Raw genomic sequence first — 14,048 nt, forward strand, 5'->3', positions numbered from 1 at the left:
GGGAGATGAGTGCAGAAAGTCTAGCAAACACAACATGCCAACAGTGTCATTTCATCAGAGGGTGATGATAAAACAACCACTGAAACAGGCCATGGAACTGAAGAAATGTAAAAAAAAAGCTATATCTATAATATGGATTTTTATTTGGACATTTTGCTTGCCCTCCTCGTAACAAGGATAGAAAAGTTCAGATAGGAAGCTGGTTACTGATAGCCACTGAACTTTTTACGTGCCTCTAGGGCGATGCAAGGAGAAAGTTCTCTGCAGAGTCTGCTCTCTGGTAGAACAGTGGCAGAAGAACAGAGAGCAGGCTCAACTGGCCAAAACACACAAGAAATCACTCCTAGCTGGCAGGGCTGTACTTGAGTTGCAGCTGGATTTTGCAGCTGACTTTTCCTATGAAGGCATTAAGAGGAAACTCCTGGCTTTAGCAGCAGCAGCAACAGCAGGGTGGCATTCCCCTCTGGCACAGCTCCTGTGCTGGGCACAAAAATAAACCTTATCCCAGTTGATAAGCAACCAAAGCCAGTTACCTCCTGCAGCCGCGATCACACAGGCTACACACAGTGCCTGAGCCAGCGGGGGCCATTTCACCGGTCCTCTGAGGAAAAGCAAAAAACAGTCTGAGTTTTTGTCACCCCTGGTTGCCAGCCTGTCAGACCGAGTTCAAGTGAGGTTTGCTGGGAGGGGTGTGCGACACTGGGGCTGCTGCTGACTCTGCAGTTCAGAGAAGAAACACACGGCTCTAACCTCGAGCTGCTACTCTCACACCAGTGCTACATCCCCTTCGAAAGACGCAAATAACCTCACCGGCTCTGATTTTTAAACAAGTACTGAAAAAAATTTTGCTGAAAGGGACAGTGGAATAAAGAAAAAAGGATTCAAATTTGAATCAGCTTGAATCATTTCAAATAAACACCAAGTAAATAAAATGTACCCTGCTTGCTGGCAGGCTTGATGGCTTACAATGTACTCGCCCCACCCAAATCAAGGACTTGAAATGGAGCAGCAGTGGAACAGAAACCCCTGACAGCATAAGATTTGCTGTTCCCTGGCACTGCGTTGTCATCCTCAGGGATAGAAAAAGCATCATTAGGGTTTAACTGGAGTTCGATGAAAACACGGAGCACCTCAAGGGTCAATTTTCACCACAGGCAGCTGCAGCACGAGGCATTAATGCTTCACCCTCGCTGGTGACAGGAGAAACGCGGGGAGCTGTAGGCACAAATAACATTAGATTTCTAGTGTGTATTTTGCTTCTCATGCCTGCAATTAAACGCTTGCTTTACTTCCTGTTGTTTAGAACTGCATTTATTCTTTAGCACTGCAAGAAAAACCTCCTCTATTTTTTTTAATTTGTACTGGGGACACATTTGAAGGCCCATATTGTAGACTCAGCAAGTGGCAGGGCAGCCGCCAAACCTTGCTTCCTTTGTTGATTTCTTGATGATTTAAGACCTATTTTCAGCAGCCGATACTGGTTTCCCCCCCTGCCTTTTTGATTGGTAACTACCACTTTAACAAAATGGTGTTTGTGCAGTGCCTTGGAACCAAGAACTGAGGTTTTAAATGTGAGACAGGGAACAGAATAAGAAAAGCAGGTCTAAAATCACCTATACGCCATGTTTTTTTCAAGGCTTTTGATTAGAAATGTATAGCAGAATCCTTGAGTTCTTGCAGAATAAGACTTAAGATTGCTAGATTTTTATTTCCTGTATAGCTAAAGTTACTTGCAAGTTTCTGATATTTGTGTTATTCACCTTCCCCATTATTCTCGGTATCTACAGAAATCAGTAGATTAAAATGTTAAAAAACCTCTGCGCTGTTGATAGATATTATTCAGATTTTTACTGACTTTCCCTATAGGGGCAAACCCTATTGATGCAAAGCCTAAACAGGAAAAGATAGTGCCTGATCAATGGTTTATTTAGGTGCAGACTTCCTTCAGAAAAGGACTATACACTTTGCCACTCCTAATTTACTAACATGCAAATTAAATGAAGATTTGGTGCAAAAAATGCATCCAGTGCCCTCAGCATGATTATCCTCTCTGCTCTGGTAACAACTGAGCTTTTCCTCAGAATCCTTCTGTTGTGGAAAATACACCACTTGGTTTAATATGCAAAAAAGAGTTTCTACTTATTTTTACAGCAAATAATTCTACATTTAATGTAGGCCCATAAGATGTCGGCATACACCTTGTTGCCTAGTTAAAATAAAAACCTCAATCTTGCTAAAAATTGCAGTAAATAGAAAGGATAAACCCAGAACAGTAGAGACACCTGAAAATAAAAGTGAAAAGGAGATGACTTAAGGGATTTTCAGTAACATTCAAGAAGCAAGTGTAACTCTTAGGCTTAATGAGTGTTACAATACATCAATTACAGAGACATAAGTAATTTAAAGGGAAGAGGGTTCACTGGCAGTCAGTTTGGTCACAGATTTCATTTGCTTCACAGGGCAGGGACAGCACCCTGTAATTAACAGTCATGGTCAGAAGCTGTGTCCAAAGCTTGTCACCTCCTTGCAGCACCTTTCTCACAAAGCTGGAAAGGTGAGAAACTCCCTTTCTCCACTGTCAGAGGACTCAACCCTTCATCTCCATGCACAGACATGGTATCAGAAACGTATTTCAGATCTGCAGTGGTGATCCTCATGGGCTACTACAACTTTCTACTGCCTGCTGCTTCTCTGATTAAGGGTACTGACACAGAAGAATGTCTAAGCAGCAGTCCCTACTCACTGCTCAAACAGGTTTTTGACCTCTGCTAAACCCTCAGCTTTGAATTAGGGGGCACTGCTCAATGGAGAGTACTAAAGATTGAATCCTCTCTTTCCAGGTAAGAAGTCTCTATGTAAAACCACCTAAGTAAGACCTAAAGTGCTGTACTTCATTGCTAAATCTCATCCACTGACTGATTCACCAAAGATGCTTATTGCCACAGGCACCAGACAGGATGAGAGAAAGGAAACATACAGAGAAACATCCCTAGGGATGGTTTAACAATATACAGGAGATCTATGCTAACTCTAGTAATGATTTCTTCTCAAAACTGACTCAGGTCTATTCTCTGTATGAAGGAAGGATGTTCAAGCACAGTGACAATACCAAAACCTGTTGATTCAGCAAATGAAACATGCTGACCAACAAAGTAGTGGCCAGCACAAAGGAAAGATCAATGAAGGCCAAACGACATATGATATAGTTACTTTTATTTATTCTTCCAGCTGTTTGTCCAGTCTTTCCAGCAAGTTCACAAGAAGTCTGACTTTAAATCCGTAAGATTTGGTATTACTTCTAGCACAGTGGAATATGTATGCAGACGAATAAAGGCTTGACAGCACATTTGCAGTTTAAGGACCTTTGGAAAATCGTGCATTAATAGGGCTTAGTAACTAAAGCCTTACTGCATTTCTTTCAGTCAGAACTGTGACAAGAGTTGAGCTTAGGCTTTCTGATATGTTTGCAACACTGCTATTTTTCGCCTTTATGTTTTGTGATTCTCATAAACCAAGGAAAACAGCCTAGATCTGACTGCTCCTTTCAACTGCATATATTACATAATAGGGAAGGAAGCGCTGAAAGTCTCTGTGTCATTAAACTGGCCACAATGGATATTATAATAAAACAGGAGATAACAGAAATAACTCCAGCTTACTAGATCCCAACTTTCGTGGCTAACTCAAATGCCTTCAATGATATAAAATTAGTCAAACTAAATCTCTTTTCTGGTGTAGTATTTACATGGTAATCCTTCTTCTGGAGAGAAGCTTTCACTCATTTCAGTGTCTTTTCTTCCAATACCCCATTTGCAGTGCTAACACTTCTAATACTTCTGAGGACTATAAGGAAGGGATCCATAAAATTCTGTGCAGGTTAAAGAAAATGTTTATTAAGTGTAATGAAAACGCCTTTTCTTTAATCTAAGAATCGATGGGCTTGCAAACTTTATCTTAAACACAAACAGTACAGTTTCCCATGTTTTCCACCTTTTTATTTTACTTTTTTTTCCCTAAATACTACCAATTGTAGCATGACATAAACTGAGACTGAAACTACTGGTTTGTTCCCATGTACGTTACTGGAGAGCTGATGAAACTACGGAATTCAACACAAGGAACTGCTGGTTTAGACTTTATGTACCTTCAAAGTATTTTCTTACCTGGCTTCTAAAACTCTTAGTCTTTTAATAATAAAACAGTTCTTTGTCCAAAATTACTGGGACTGAGGTGAAGGATGCATTTTTGGTTGAAAATAATCTTAATTATGAAGAATGGATCTCTTTCCGAAATGTTTTGTGACTGCTAGCCTTTGAATCATGGCAATTTCTGAAAAGATAAAAAAAATAAATAGTGGTGCCACCTGGACAATCAGGTATGTAAGCACACACTGTGTTCATGGGGCAATCACTACAATGCTGAATCAAACACAAGGTCATAAAATGTAAGATTACAGGAATGTACTGATGCAACTTGAGGGCTTGGTTTTTACCTTCTGAAGATGGCTGGAGATTGTTCCTATCAGATTTTGAACACTATGAGAACATATGTTTTTCATTAGCCATCCTCCTTCTCCCACCCCATTTACAAGGTTGGCTTATTCTTAAATACGTGGCTTTGGCTTTTACCTGAAGAAATGCAAATGTGAGATCATCCCAGTGCACTGAACAATGCTTGTTCCCAGTCACTTAAAGCTGTTCAGTTATGGTTTTGCCATTCACACAAAGCCATTACCTTCCACATCTGCTCTAAGTTTTGGTTTGCATGCAAAAGCCTCATGCAATGTCTCCACAGAGGGAATTCAGGCTCAGACCTTTGGAGCTGTTGGCAGTCCTCAAATAATGCATTGGAAATCACAAAGGGATGGGTCACGGGACAGAATATGCCCCCTCCTCTGCAGAGTTACAATAAGGCTTCTGATGTTGTTTGCAGCTAATTTTACAGCCAAGAACTTCAGTATTAAGCATAAATTAAATTTTGCCCATAAACTAGCTAAAAATACCTGAAGTTTCTAGAGGCGAATTATTTGCATAATTCTTAATTATTAAGCTTCACTGCTCAAAACCCATCTGCATTTCCTAGGTGGACATAAACCCTCAAAAGCACTATTTTTCATGTAAAATAACAAGTTGCAGAAAGGGTAGGAGAATACTGCCAATCAAGTAATTCCATAAGATTTCATTGCACGTGGTGCTATAGTGCATAATTTAAAATTAAATGTTTTCCAGTTCCACTGTATCATCTGCATACTATTCACTTAGTTCCTTATATTTTGCAGAAGTAGGGCACATTTTCCAGATGCCATTTATAAGCAACATACACTGTTCATTTTATTCCTTACTGGAAAGTACCCTGGTCTATTCACAAATTAATTTGGGAAGTGGCATCGTGACAGTTAGCCCCAAATGGTGCGCCTGACACAAGCAGGAAAGAAGGGATGAGTAGGTGGGATTTTGTGTTTGGCAGTTTAGAATTAGGGGAGGTAATGTTTCCAGTTATATACACGCAAAATTATTTCTGAGAAGACATGCTGAACTTAAGCATTAAGATAAATACCTATAGCCCTACATTATTTCATGTTATTTTCCAAGACATCATTCATTCCCTTGATGAAAGTTTGCTTCTGAGCAGTATTTATCTTATTTGGAAAAATTACAGATCTATGAAAGAGCTTTATTTTGTTATACTGCTTCTAGTTCCTTGCACATTCGTACTACAGAACTTTTCTGTAATGGCAAGGGGAGCTCATCAGAAAAACGAACCAAAATGAACGAAAACTCTACAACTGGAAATAAAAACAAAGCATAAAAGCACAGCATTTCACGTAAGATGAGCTTTGAACAGAAATGTTAAAAAACCCCACGCCAACCCTCAAACACCTTGCCATATTAACTTCAACTGGAAAGGCACTAAGAATTGAGTTTGTGCAACTCATGTCCATACCTGTGAGAGTAACAGCCACAGTGAGACGCAAACCTCCAAGGCAGAATATGGCACTGTACAGTCCATTAGGCATACCTGGTACACACAGCAGTTTTATGTTTTCTTAGGATAAGCTGAAAATGTTAACTAAATATACAGACTACATCATATTTCCATGGGGTAAGAAATCCCAGTTTAGACCATCTGAAGACAAGGAAACAAGGCATAACATACGGGACACTGTTGGCACAAGAAAGTGTTATCACATCAAAACACACCCTTTTTAAACTTAATTCAGAAGATATATAAAGGAATGGTGGTGGCAGAGGCAAAGGGACAAGAAGAATATCAAATATTCAGTTCTAAGCATGCTACTGAGGTCTTTGTTTCAAAAAGTGAAGCTACCCAAATCACTTCAGAGGCAAGAAAGCACATATCGACAGTCCGTCCCATTTCCAGGCATTCTTCTTGTGGGCTGACATGCGCAAACTCAAGGATCTGTTCAGTATCGTTTCCATGCCTGAGGCTGCCTAAAGCTTCCCATTAGCAAATGCTGCCTCCTGGAACTGAGGGACAAATGTCTTGAAATATGCCCTAGTGAAAAAAAAAACACAACAGAAAATACATGATTAGGAAGCAGTAAACTTAGAGCATGAATTGATGCAGTTGATGTGTGCCACGTTTCTGGGATAAAAAGGTTCTTGTTCCCCCTCTCCCCCATGAGGAAAAAACTTCATATATGGTACCAAAAGCCCAAATACAGACAAGTCAATGGAGCAGGAAAATCATGAAGAGAATATGTGCAGGAAATAAGCTCTTTATCTGTCTCCTTACAGAAACCTTGACACAATACCATCACTCTTCATGGGAGTGGATTACATAAGATGTCGCGAATAAATATTAACAACTTTGGACAAACTGTAATTCCTTTTATTAAACTTCAAAATTTATAGAATAATGTTCTTATTTAAGGTGTGCTTCGTATATTTTGGATCTTAGTCTATCTTCTTTACAAAGGATCGAGTGACTCATAAATCTGTAAAATGAGCTGATCGTAAGTATCCAAAATTGAGTTTGAACTGTATCTTTGAGTTTATTGTGCTGAGGTACTCAACCATGTAGTAAACATATTTTGTATGTACCAATGATACCCTTTATTTGCCAGTTACATTAGAAGCCGCTTCACTGTTCTGCATTTGGTTTCTGTCTGCAGCCTTCTGCACCAAACTTTCCCTTTCTTGTTTATTTCCTTTTAAACATTTTATTTTCTGTTCACATCACTGGCCTGTATAAATTTCTGTTCTCCCTGCCAAAAAAAAATCTAAAGTGAGAATAGCTGCAATGACACTCATTACATTCCTGATCTCTCTGCTGGTTTACCTCCTGAAGCAAACATACACCGATCAGCTTCACAATCATGACACGTTTCTAACTGCGGTAGAAGCTTTGGCGATCACTGAACACCAATCATAGCTCCTCACATCTCAAAACGTTTCAAGATCACAAAGAGAACGCTCCTCTCTCTTTGTGAGGCTGTGCCTGGCAAGTTAATTACAGATAGCTGCAGTCAGCTTTTGTGCAGAAGCTGTAAACACACACGAGATGCTGTCCAAAGGTTAGAAGAGCAATGGAAAGTAAAAGCATATCTGGACTGAAGAGATGATCCCAGAAATGCAAAACAGAAAGAGGACGTTTTATAGCATACATAGATTTTGCTGTGTATTTACAGAATACACTTTGGTTTATTGAATCAAAGTTCAGAAAACAACCCTCATAATCACACCCACAAAAGCGATCGTTCATGTTGGCACATACTCGTACATAAACCAGCTGAGAAGGTATGCCTGTCACCTGATCTTAACAGTCGAACGGCATTTCTATATTTGTGCTTTTTATAGCATACCTTTCAGATTGTAGCTTCTCTACGTCCTGGTCTGTTCTATGTATTTCGCTAGCTCAAGGAATATCACCTGCGTGTTGTCAATGCCAGGAATCTACCATCTATTTCCTTTTCCTTGCATTATCTGTCCTAACATTTAATTACACATCTCTGCTTGCTTATTTTAAGTAGCTTCTCCTTGCCTTTTAGATAGCTTCCCTGCACATGATCTTCTTATTGACTTGATAACTGCTACTTAAAACTTCCCTCTTCCAAACCTGTAAAAATTCTTAATCATTAAATGCTATATAAGCAGAATTATTTTCCTACATTTTCCTTTATAGCATTTCTGTGCTTTGTATTAAAACCACACTTACTGCATTATATGCAGTAATTATATATGACTTTTCTGTTAGGTAAATTCCAGAACGAATGCTTCTGATACCACAAACACCCTCCCACACCATCTTTATCTACACTTGCATCCTTTCTTTTCACTGACTCCTGCAGTAGAGCTTGTATCCTCTGCTGCAAAACTAAATCTAACACCTCCCTACATTCTGATCAGATGTACTATTTCAAAGAGGATGTTACTTCACTGGTAGTTCATACGAACCTCTTGGCAAAGTTCCATACACTACAAAAATTCCTTTAATAGTTCATAATTTTTAAATGTCTACTTTTTTCCTTCCGTACCTTATAGTGCATGCTTAAGTTTGCCCTTATCATTTGTGGTCTTGTCCAGATTGAAACAAATGCAGTACCACGTGTTTACTTGGGATGTGTTCCTCCATTTCTGCCCGTCTCCCATACACCCTAGGTATCTCAGATTAGGCAAAATCTGAGATAATTATGGAATACAGAAATAAATTAACACACCCACCCCACCACCAAACCAAAACAAGAAAGACCCTGCAAAGAGATCCAAAAGCAAGATATACTTGATAGGACTGTACCAGGTACAGCGTATTTAACAGACTGAACAGAAAAGATGGGGAAGTAAGAGAAGGGAGGTTAAACTGCTCAATGAACACTGCACATAGGGGAGGGAATGGCAAGTGTTAGTACATGGAAGTAACATTGTTTATTTTGAATGTGTATGAAGGAGTAGAATGGGCAGTAAAGACATGACTTGTTATTAGGGGTTGCTGGATTTTTTTTCAATTACATGGCTTTTTCAAAGGAAAATTACATTTTTACCCACTTGTGTGCATTTCTGTGGAAATGCTACTGAGATTCCATCAAGAAAAGAACGAGGTATTTCAGTTTGGCTGGATCTGAAAAGATACTCTGGATTGTAGAACTAAGCCCAAACAGTTGGCTTGATATTAACCTTCATATCTGTGCTCCAGCATCTCAGAGATGATGTATGTTGGCCCACAGACAAGGCCCTGGTCCATTACGTGCGTCCTAAGCATAAAAACAACAGCAGAAGTCGTCCCTTCAAAGAACCCAGTCCACAAAGTATGATGGGATATATCATTAAAATTTCTTCTTTCAGGAGGCATTGTGCTACTGCTAGCACGTGCATTATACTGTCACATTCACTGCATTTTTCTTTTCACATGTTCCAAGTAAAATTTTTCCTAAACTTTTTCTTATCATCTGAACTTTGGGAGAAAGCCATATGTTAAAATGCCTGAATTGCCTATGAAATGAAAATTCCAACATTTTTTCTCCTCTGCATACATTACCAATAAGGAGGAAGAGAAGCACCAATCACCTTCTGAGTAAGTTTCACTTATTCAACTGGCACTGAAGTCAATGTATACATGTTTCTGCATAAATAGGACCATGATATGGATTATTTATGTGACAACAGATTACATGAAATAACTTCAAGAGAAATACAAAATTTTTTGAAGGACAATACTCTGCTGTAGACTGCATGGTAAGGGCGTCCTTCACATGGAATGCTATTCCTTTTAGAAAGATTTTAAATTAAGAGAAAATACTCATATTCCAGCATCCTGTACATACAGACACAGAGGAACAGTGAATATAAACATAAACTTTGGAAAAAGTTTAGTTTCTCATACCCTATTCACATAAACATATTCACATGAATTTATACCCTCAACAACTTTGATCTTTTCTACACCACAGGAATTCACATAAAAATATCTGAATTTTTTTTTTTCAGACACTTTGCCACATGATACTTTCAAGTATCTCCAAACTATTTTGAAATGATTATTTTTACATCCACTAGATATGCTTTTCAGCTCTGGAGAACTGTTATTAAAAAAAAAAAAGAATCAGTAACTTGGATACCTGTTGAATTACACTAAAGATGAAGAAAGCTAACTTGACCTATGGTCTCTCAAAGCTGTGTCAAATGGCAGAAATTAGCTTTTGATCAATGTTTTTTCTCCTTTCTGGGAAACACAAGAGTTCCTTCTTTCTCCTGCTTTCTTCTACCATGTTCTTGGTGGGTCTGTATCACACTGACCTTACACCAAGCTAAGAAGAACTGCATAAAATGCTCCTTCAAGTACAGAGAAACTCATTTGTATGAAGTCCACAAACATTCTTTACCCGAGTGTCGAGTGCAATCAACACTCACGTAAAGTAAAACACATGTTGAGTGTTGCATCCTTCTCACAATGGTTTAGATCTCAGCTTAAACAGTGTTTAAAGAGTTGTTTTCAATCTAGAGTGGGTGCCAATCTTCATACGCTTACAGGCACCTGTCTAACTCTTTGTTGAGTACCTTAGTATAAGACTCCATTGTTTTTTGTCTATTTGTTTTTGTTCTCTCAAATGGTCATTTTCCAAGTTCAAGGTAGCAAGTTATGAGGTTTCTATGGAAATTTTTCTTCATTACTCCAGAAAACAACACATTTTGCTGTAGTTAACCACTATATATACTTGACACAGTTCACCGAATTTCAGGTGCTACGCTCAAGGACATCTGCTGAGAGTAAAGTACTTCTCTTTCCTTCACCTTATTATCCAGTGGAAAGAAAGTCTTGCTATTATTGCAAGTGGTAAGCATCTAAAAGAAGGTAGAATTGGCTCACCTGCTGTTTATGTATTTTCTAGTGATATGAAACACTGACTGTGGTACAAGGTCTCTGGAAACCCATACATGTCTAAATCCCAAGGTGTCGGTTTGCAGCACTTAAAACATACTTGACTCAGAATTCACATGCTTTTGTGAAATTTCATTCTAATTGTAATGTGTTTTTTTTTTTTCCCAGGATAATGTAGTGCTGGGTTTTTTAAATGCAGTTGGCAGAAAATCTACACTGACCGTTTGATAATACCTTTTGCCTTCAGATACCTGAAGGTACTCTTTTTGCTGAAAATCTGCAAAGATTTTAAATTATACAGCTGCAATCTCCCATCAAACAACACTTCACGTGTATTTATGGTGAAAGCATTCTAACACTAACACACTTGGTTTCTGCTGTCGCTTTTGCTGGACTATAGTCAATGGTTACTGCTCCTGGGGTAATAAAGTTCGAAGAGCTGGCTAAGTGTTTCTATTTCTCTTAAAATCTTCATGTGGAAAATCTGGACCAGAACATCAAGATTCAAACTCTGAGAGGAAAAAACATACAAAATGCTATATCAGTGGGATTTCTGCTTTTTGTGTCTGGGACAAGGACAATCATCATGGGGTGATGAATCATCTTCCCAAGTCATTCACGAAACAGATTCCCCTTAAACTCCTCAGTTCATGAGTGCCAAGCTTTCCAGCATGCTAGCCCTATTTGCACTCATATGTTTAATTAGTTTCAGCTCAAGATGTGGGAGTTCCAAGTGCCTTTTCCATCGAGAGATGATTTGAGGAAAAGGAAGGGGATGAAGTAATCACGATGGTCCACATCAAGAACAGACTTAGATGTACAGCAACATGTCTACTACCAGCACAGTGTACTCTGTCCTTGCACGTTTTTTAACTGGCAAATTAAAGCCCTTGAGCCAAAATCTTAATCTTTTCATAAAAACACTGAGGCTGTCATTACCTTCTCTCGCTGTATCAGCCATAGACACTGTGTTCCTTCTCATCTGAAGGCAGACTCAGGTTATCATACTTGGATTTTTTTCCTACTATTGTCTTTGAGAGCAACCTTTATTCTTAAATATTACCCCTTATTTCAATATTCTAATTCATTCTCATAAAACGTTTTAGTGACTACTGTGACTGTGTTTTAACTGTGCAAATTTTTGTTTCTAACTATTATAGAACAACCTTTGTATATTCAAAATCATAGTAGCCTATATATTTGAAAAATACCTCTCTTTTATCCAACTTTAGGCAAGGCATATGGAAAAATGTGAGGGTTTCTTCCTTCAACCTTTTCAAGTTAATAGATCTGACTTGGGCAGGTACTCTAGTCACGAGCATCTCTGAATCCTTACTTAATCCTTCTGAGTCTTCTAGAGTAAGATCTGTAGCTGGGCCCCCCTTCCTCTCAGTTGTTCTCCATTGTCTGAATCATCCATCAGGCAAATTGAGTTTGTTTGCATATTCCTGGGATTGAGGTAAGGACTGAAGTGTATCCCTCCCAGCTGTATTAGATACAGCCAAGAAACCCAGGAATTTGCCCTAGCTGCTATCCATTTCTTTTACAGGAGTTGTAACTCCAGGATTTACATCATTTTGCATCCCATATTTTCTTCCTGCTGTACCCTTAAGGAACTGCTGCAAGACAAGTTTCTTCAAATACACTGAATCCTGACAGAAAAACATCAACTCCATAGATGACTGATCTTCATAAATTAGCTAGAATATCAACATTCTCCCCTCTTCCAATTAAATTAGATGAAAACAGGAATTAAGAAGGGTGCAGGTCAGAGTGAAGGACAGCCTGAGGCTTCCTGAGGTTCTTGACCTATTCCTCCCAGACTAGTATTAATATGCTGACACTTTGCAATAAAATCTTGTTATATAAATTATTTCAACAGCATAGCCATATTAGAATTATAAAAGAGCTTCTCCAGGCTTTATCAACATCACCTGATTATCTCCTTTCTGAAGTACAAAGTATTTTTGCACGGATCATACATACATACGTAGCATACCTTTGTATTTTTATGTTCCTGTTGCAACTTGTTTTGACACAATGAAAACTTGTTTTGAAAATACTGAACACCTACAACAATCCCTTCTGGGTGCCAGACGAGAGGATTTGTCCTCCTGTGACTACACAGGTACATCCAGCTGGTTTGGTTCATGTAACCCCTAATAATTCATCTCCTGTGTAGATAATATTTACCATAACTTTACAAACTCTCTAAGATTTGCTGTTTGTTTATGACAGAACAAAATCAAAGATGCCAACTTTTTTTTTTTTTTTAAATATAATTGTTTTCTTTCCAAATTCCTTTTGTCAGGAGCTATCTAATTTAACATGATTAGTACTAATTAACAAAAGGAACTTAAATTAATAAATTGTTGCATTAATTCCAATAGTGGGTATGTATTTAGGTCATATTCCATATGACTGCTCATTAGGTCCATACCCCGTGGTTATGCCCTCCTCCTGCATCTCTATGCCTTGCACTGAACACAAGGGCTGAATGCAAGCGTGTGGAAATCTACTGGAAGCCCATTCTTTCAACAGGCCTTCATGCCAGTGTTTGAGGTGTAGTTTTTTCCTTGTAAACTCAGACGTGAGACATTTGAACCTCCTTGCTACTCTTACTATATATAATGCATTAAAAACATATTTTCATTGGGCGAACCACTTTGTCTGTTTACTCACAGGCACTTCCAGAGCATTCCTCACCAGGCTAAAGATACGTGGGCACTCACAGCAGGGCAGAATAACTCAGCCTCCTGCTTTAGGATGACTATGGGGTAACAGATTAATTCTACACTAGACATTTTATGACAGCTCTATTAGGACAAAAATGATTGTTATATCATTCTCTCCACATCTAAGATGTTACAGTAATTGAAGTGACAAATAGTTCTCAGCACTGTAACTTTTGGTTGCCTAGCTGAAAATGGGCTGTAGCAGGCAGTCCCACAATAGCACCAGGTGCCAAGTGCTAACAAAAATCAGGACTATCACTGAACGCACAAGGCACTCAGGAGGCAGCATCATTCCTAAACCACCATTCAAATCTGAACATCACTAAAACTTACCCAAGCACAGCACAGAACGATAAAGGTACCTTCCAGGATTTCTTTCTCACTACAAATTATATGTAACGATACTTGGCACGAATTCATGTTTCTAAACTAAGCTTCTCGATGGTATGCTCTTCGGGATGTGGTTTGTAATTTCCA

General features: G+C 38.7%; 1 protein-coding gene across 1 annotated transcript in view; it reads right to left on the reverse strand.

The window, feature by feature from the left end:
* Window positions 1-3,196: 3,196 nt before the first annotated feature.
* Window positions 3,197-14,048, reverse strand: part of LOC114064851 (BRISC and BRCA1-A complex member 2) — a gene marked incomplete at its 5' end in the record, with an annotated part of 142,417 nt that continues 131,565 nt past the window's right edge. The window contains one exon of the mRNA XM_027898242.1: window positions 3,197-6,516. Within this exon, the coding sequence (XP_027754043.1) occupies window positions 6,453-6,516 (64 nt within the window). The remainder of the gene's footprint in view (window positions 6,517-14,048) is intronic.

This window comes from Empidonax traillii, unplaced genomic scaffold (assembly GCF_003031625.1).
Source record: "Empidonax traillii isolate 1590-97213 ecotype Southwest subspecies unplaced genomic scaffold, ASM303162v1 scaffold586:size682069, whole genome shotgun sequence".
Lineage (NCBI taxonomy): Eukaryota > Metazoa > Chordata > Aves > Passeriformes > Tyrannidae > Empidonax > Empidonax traillii.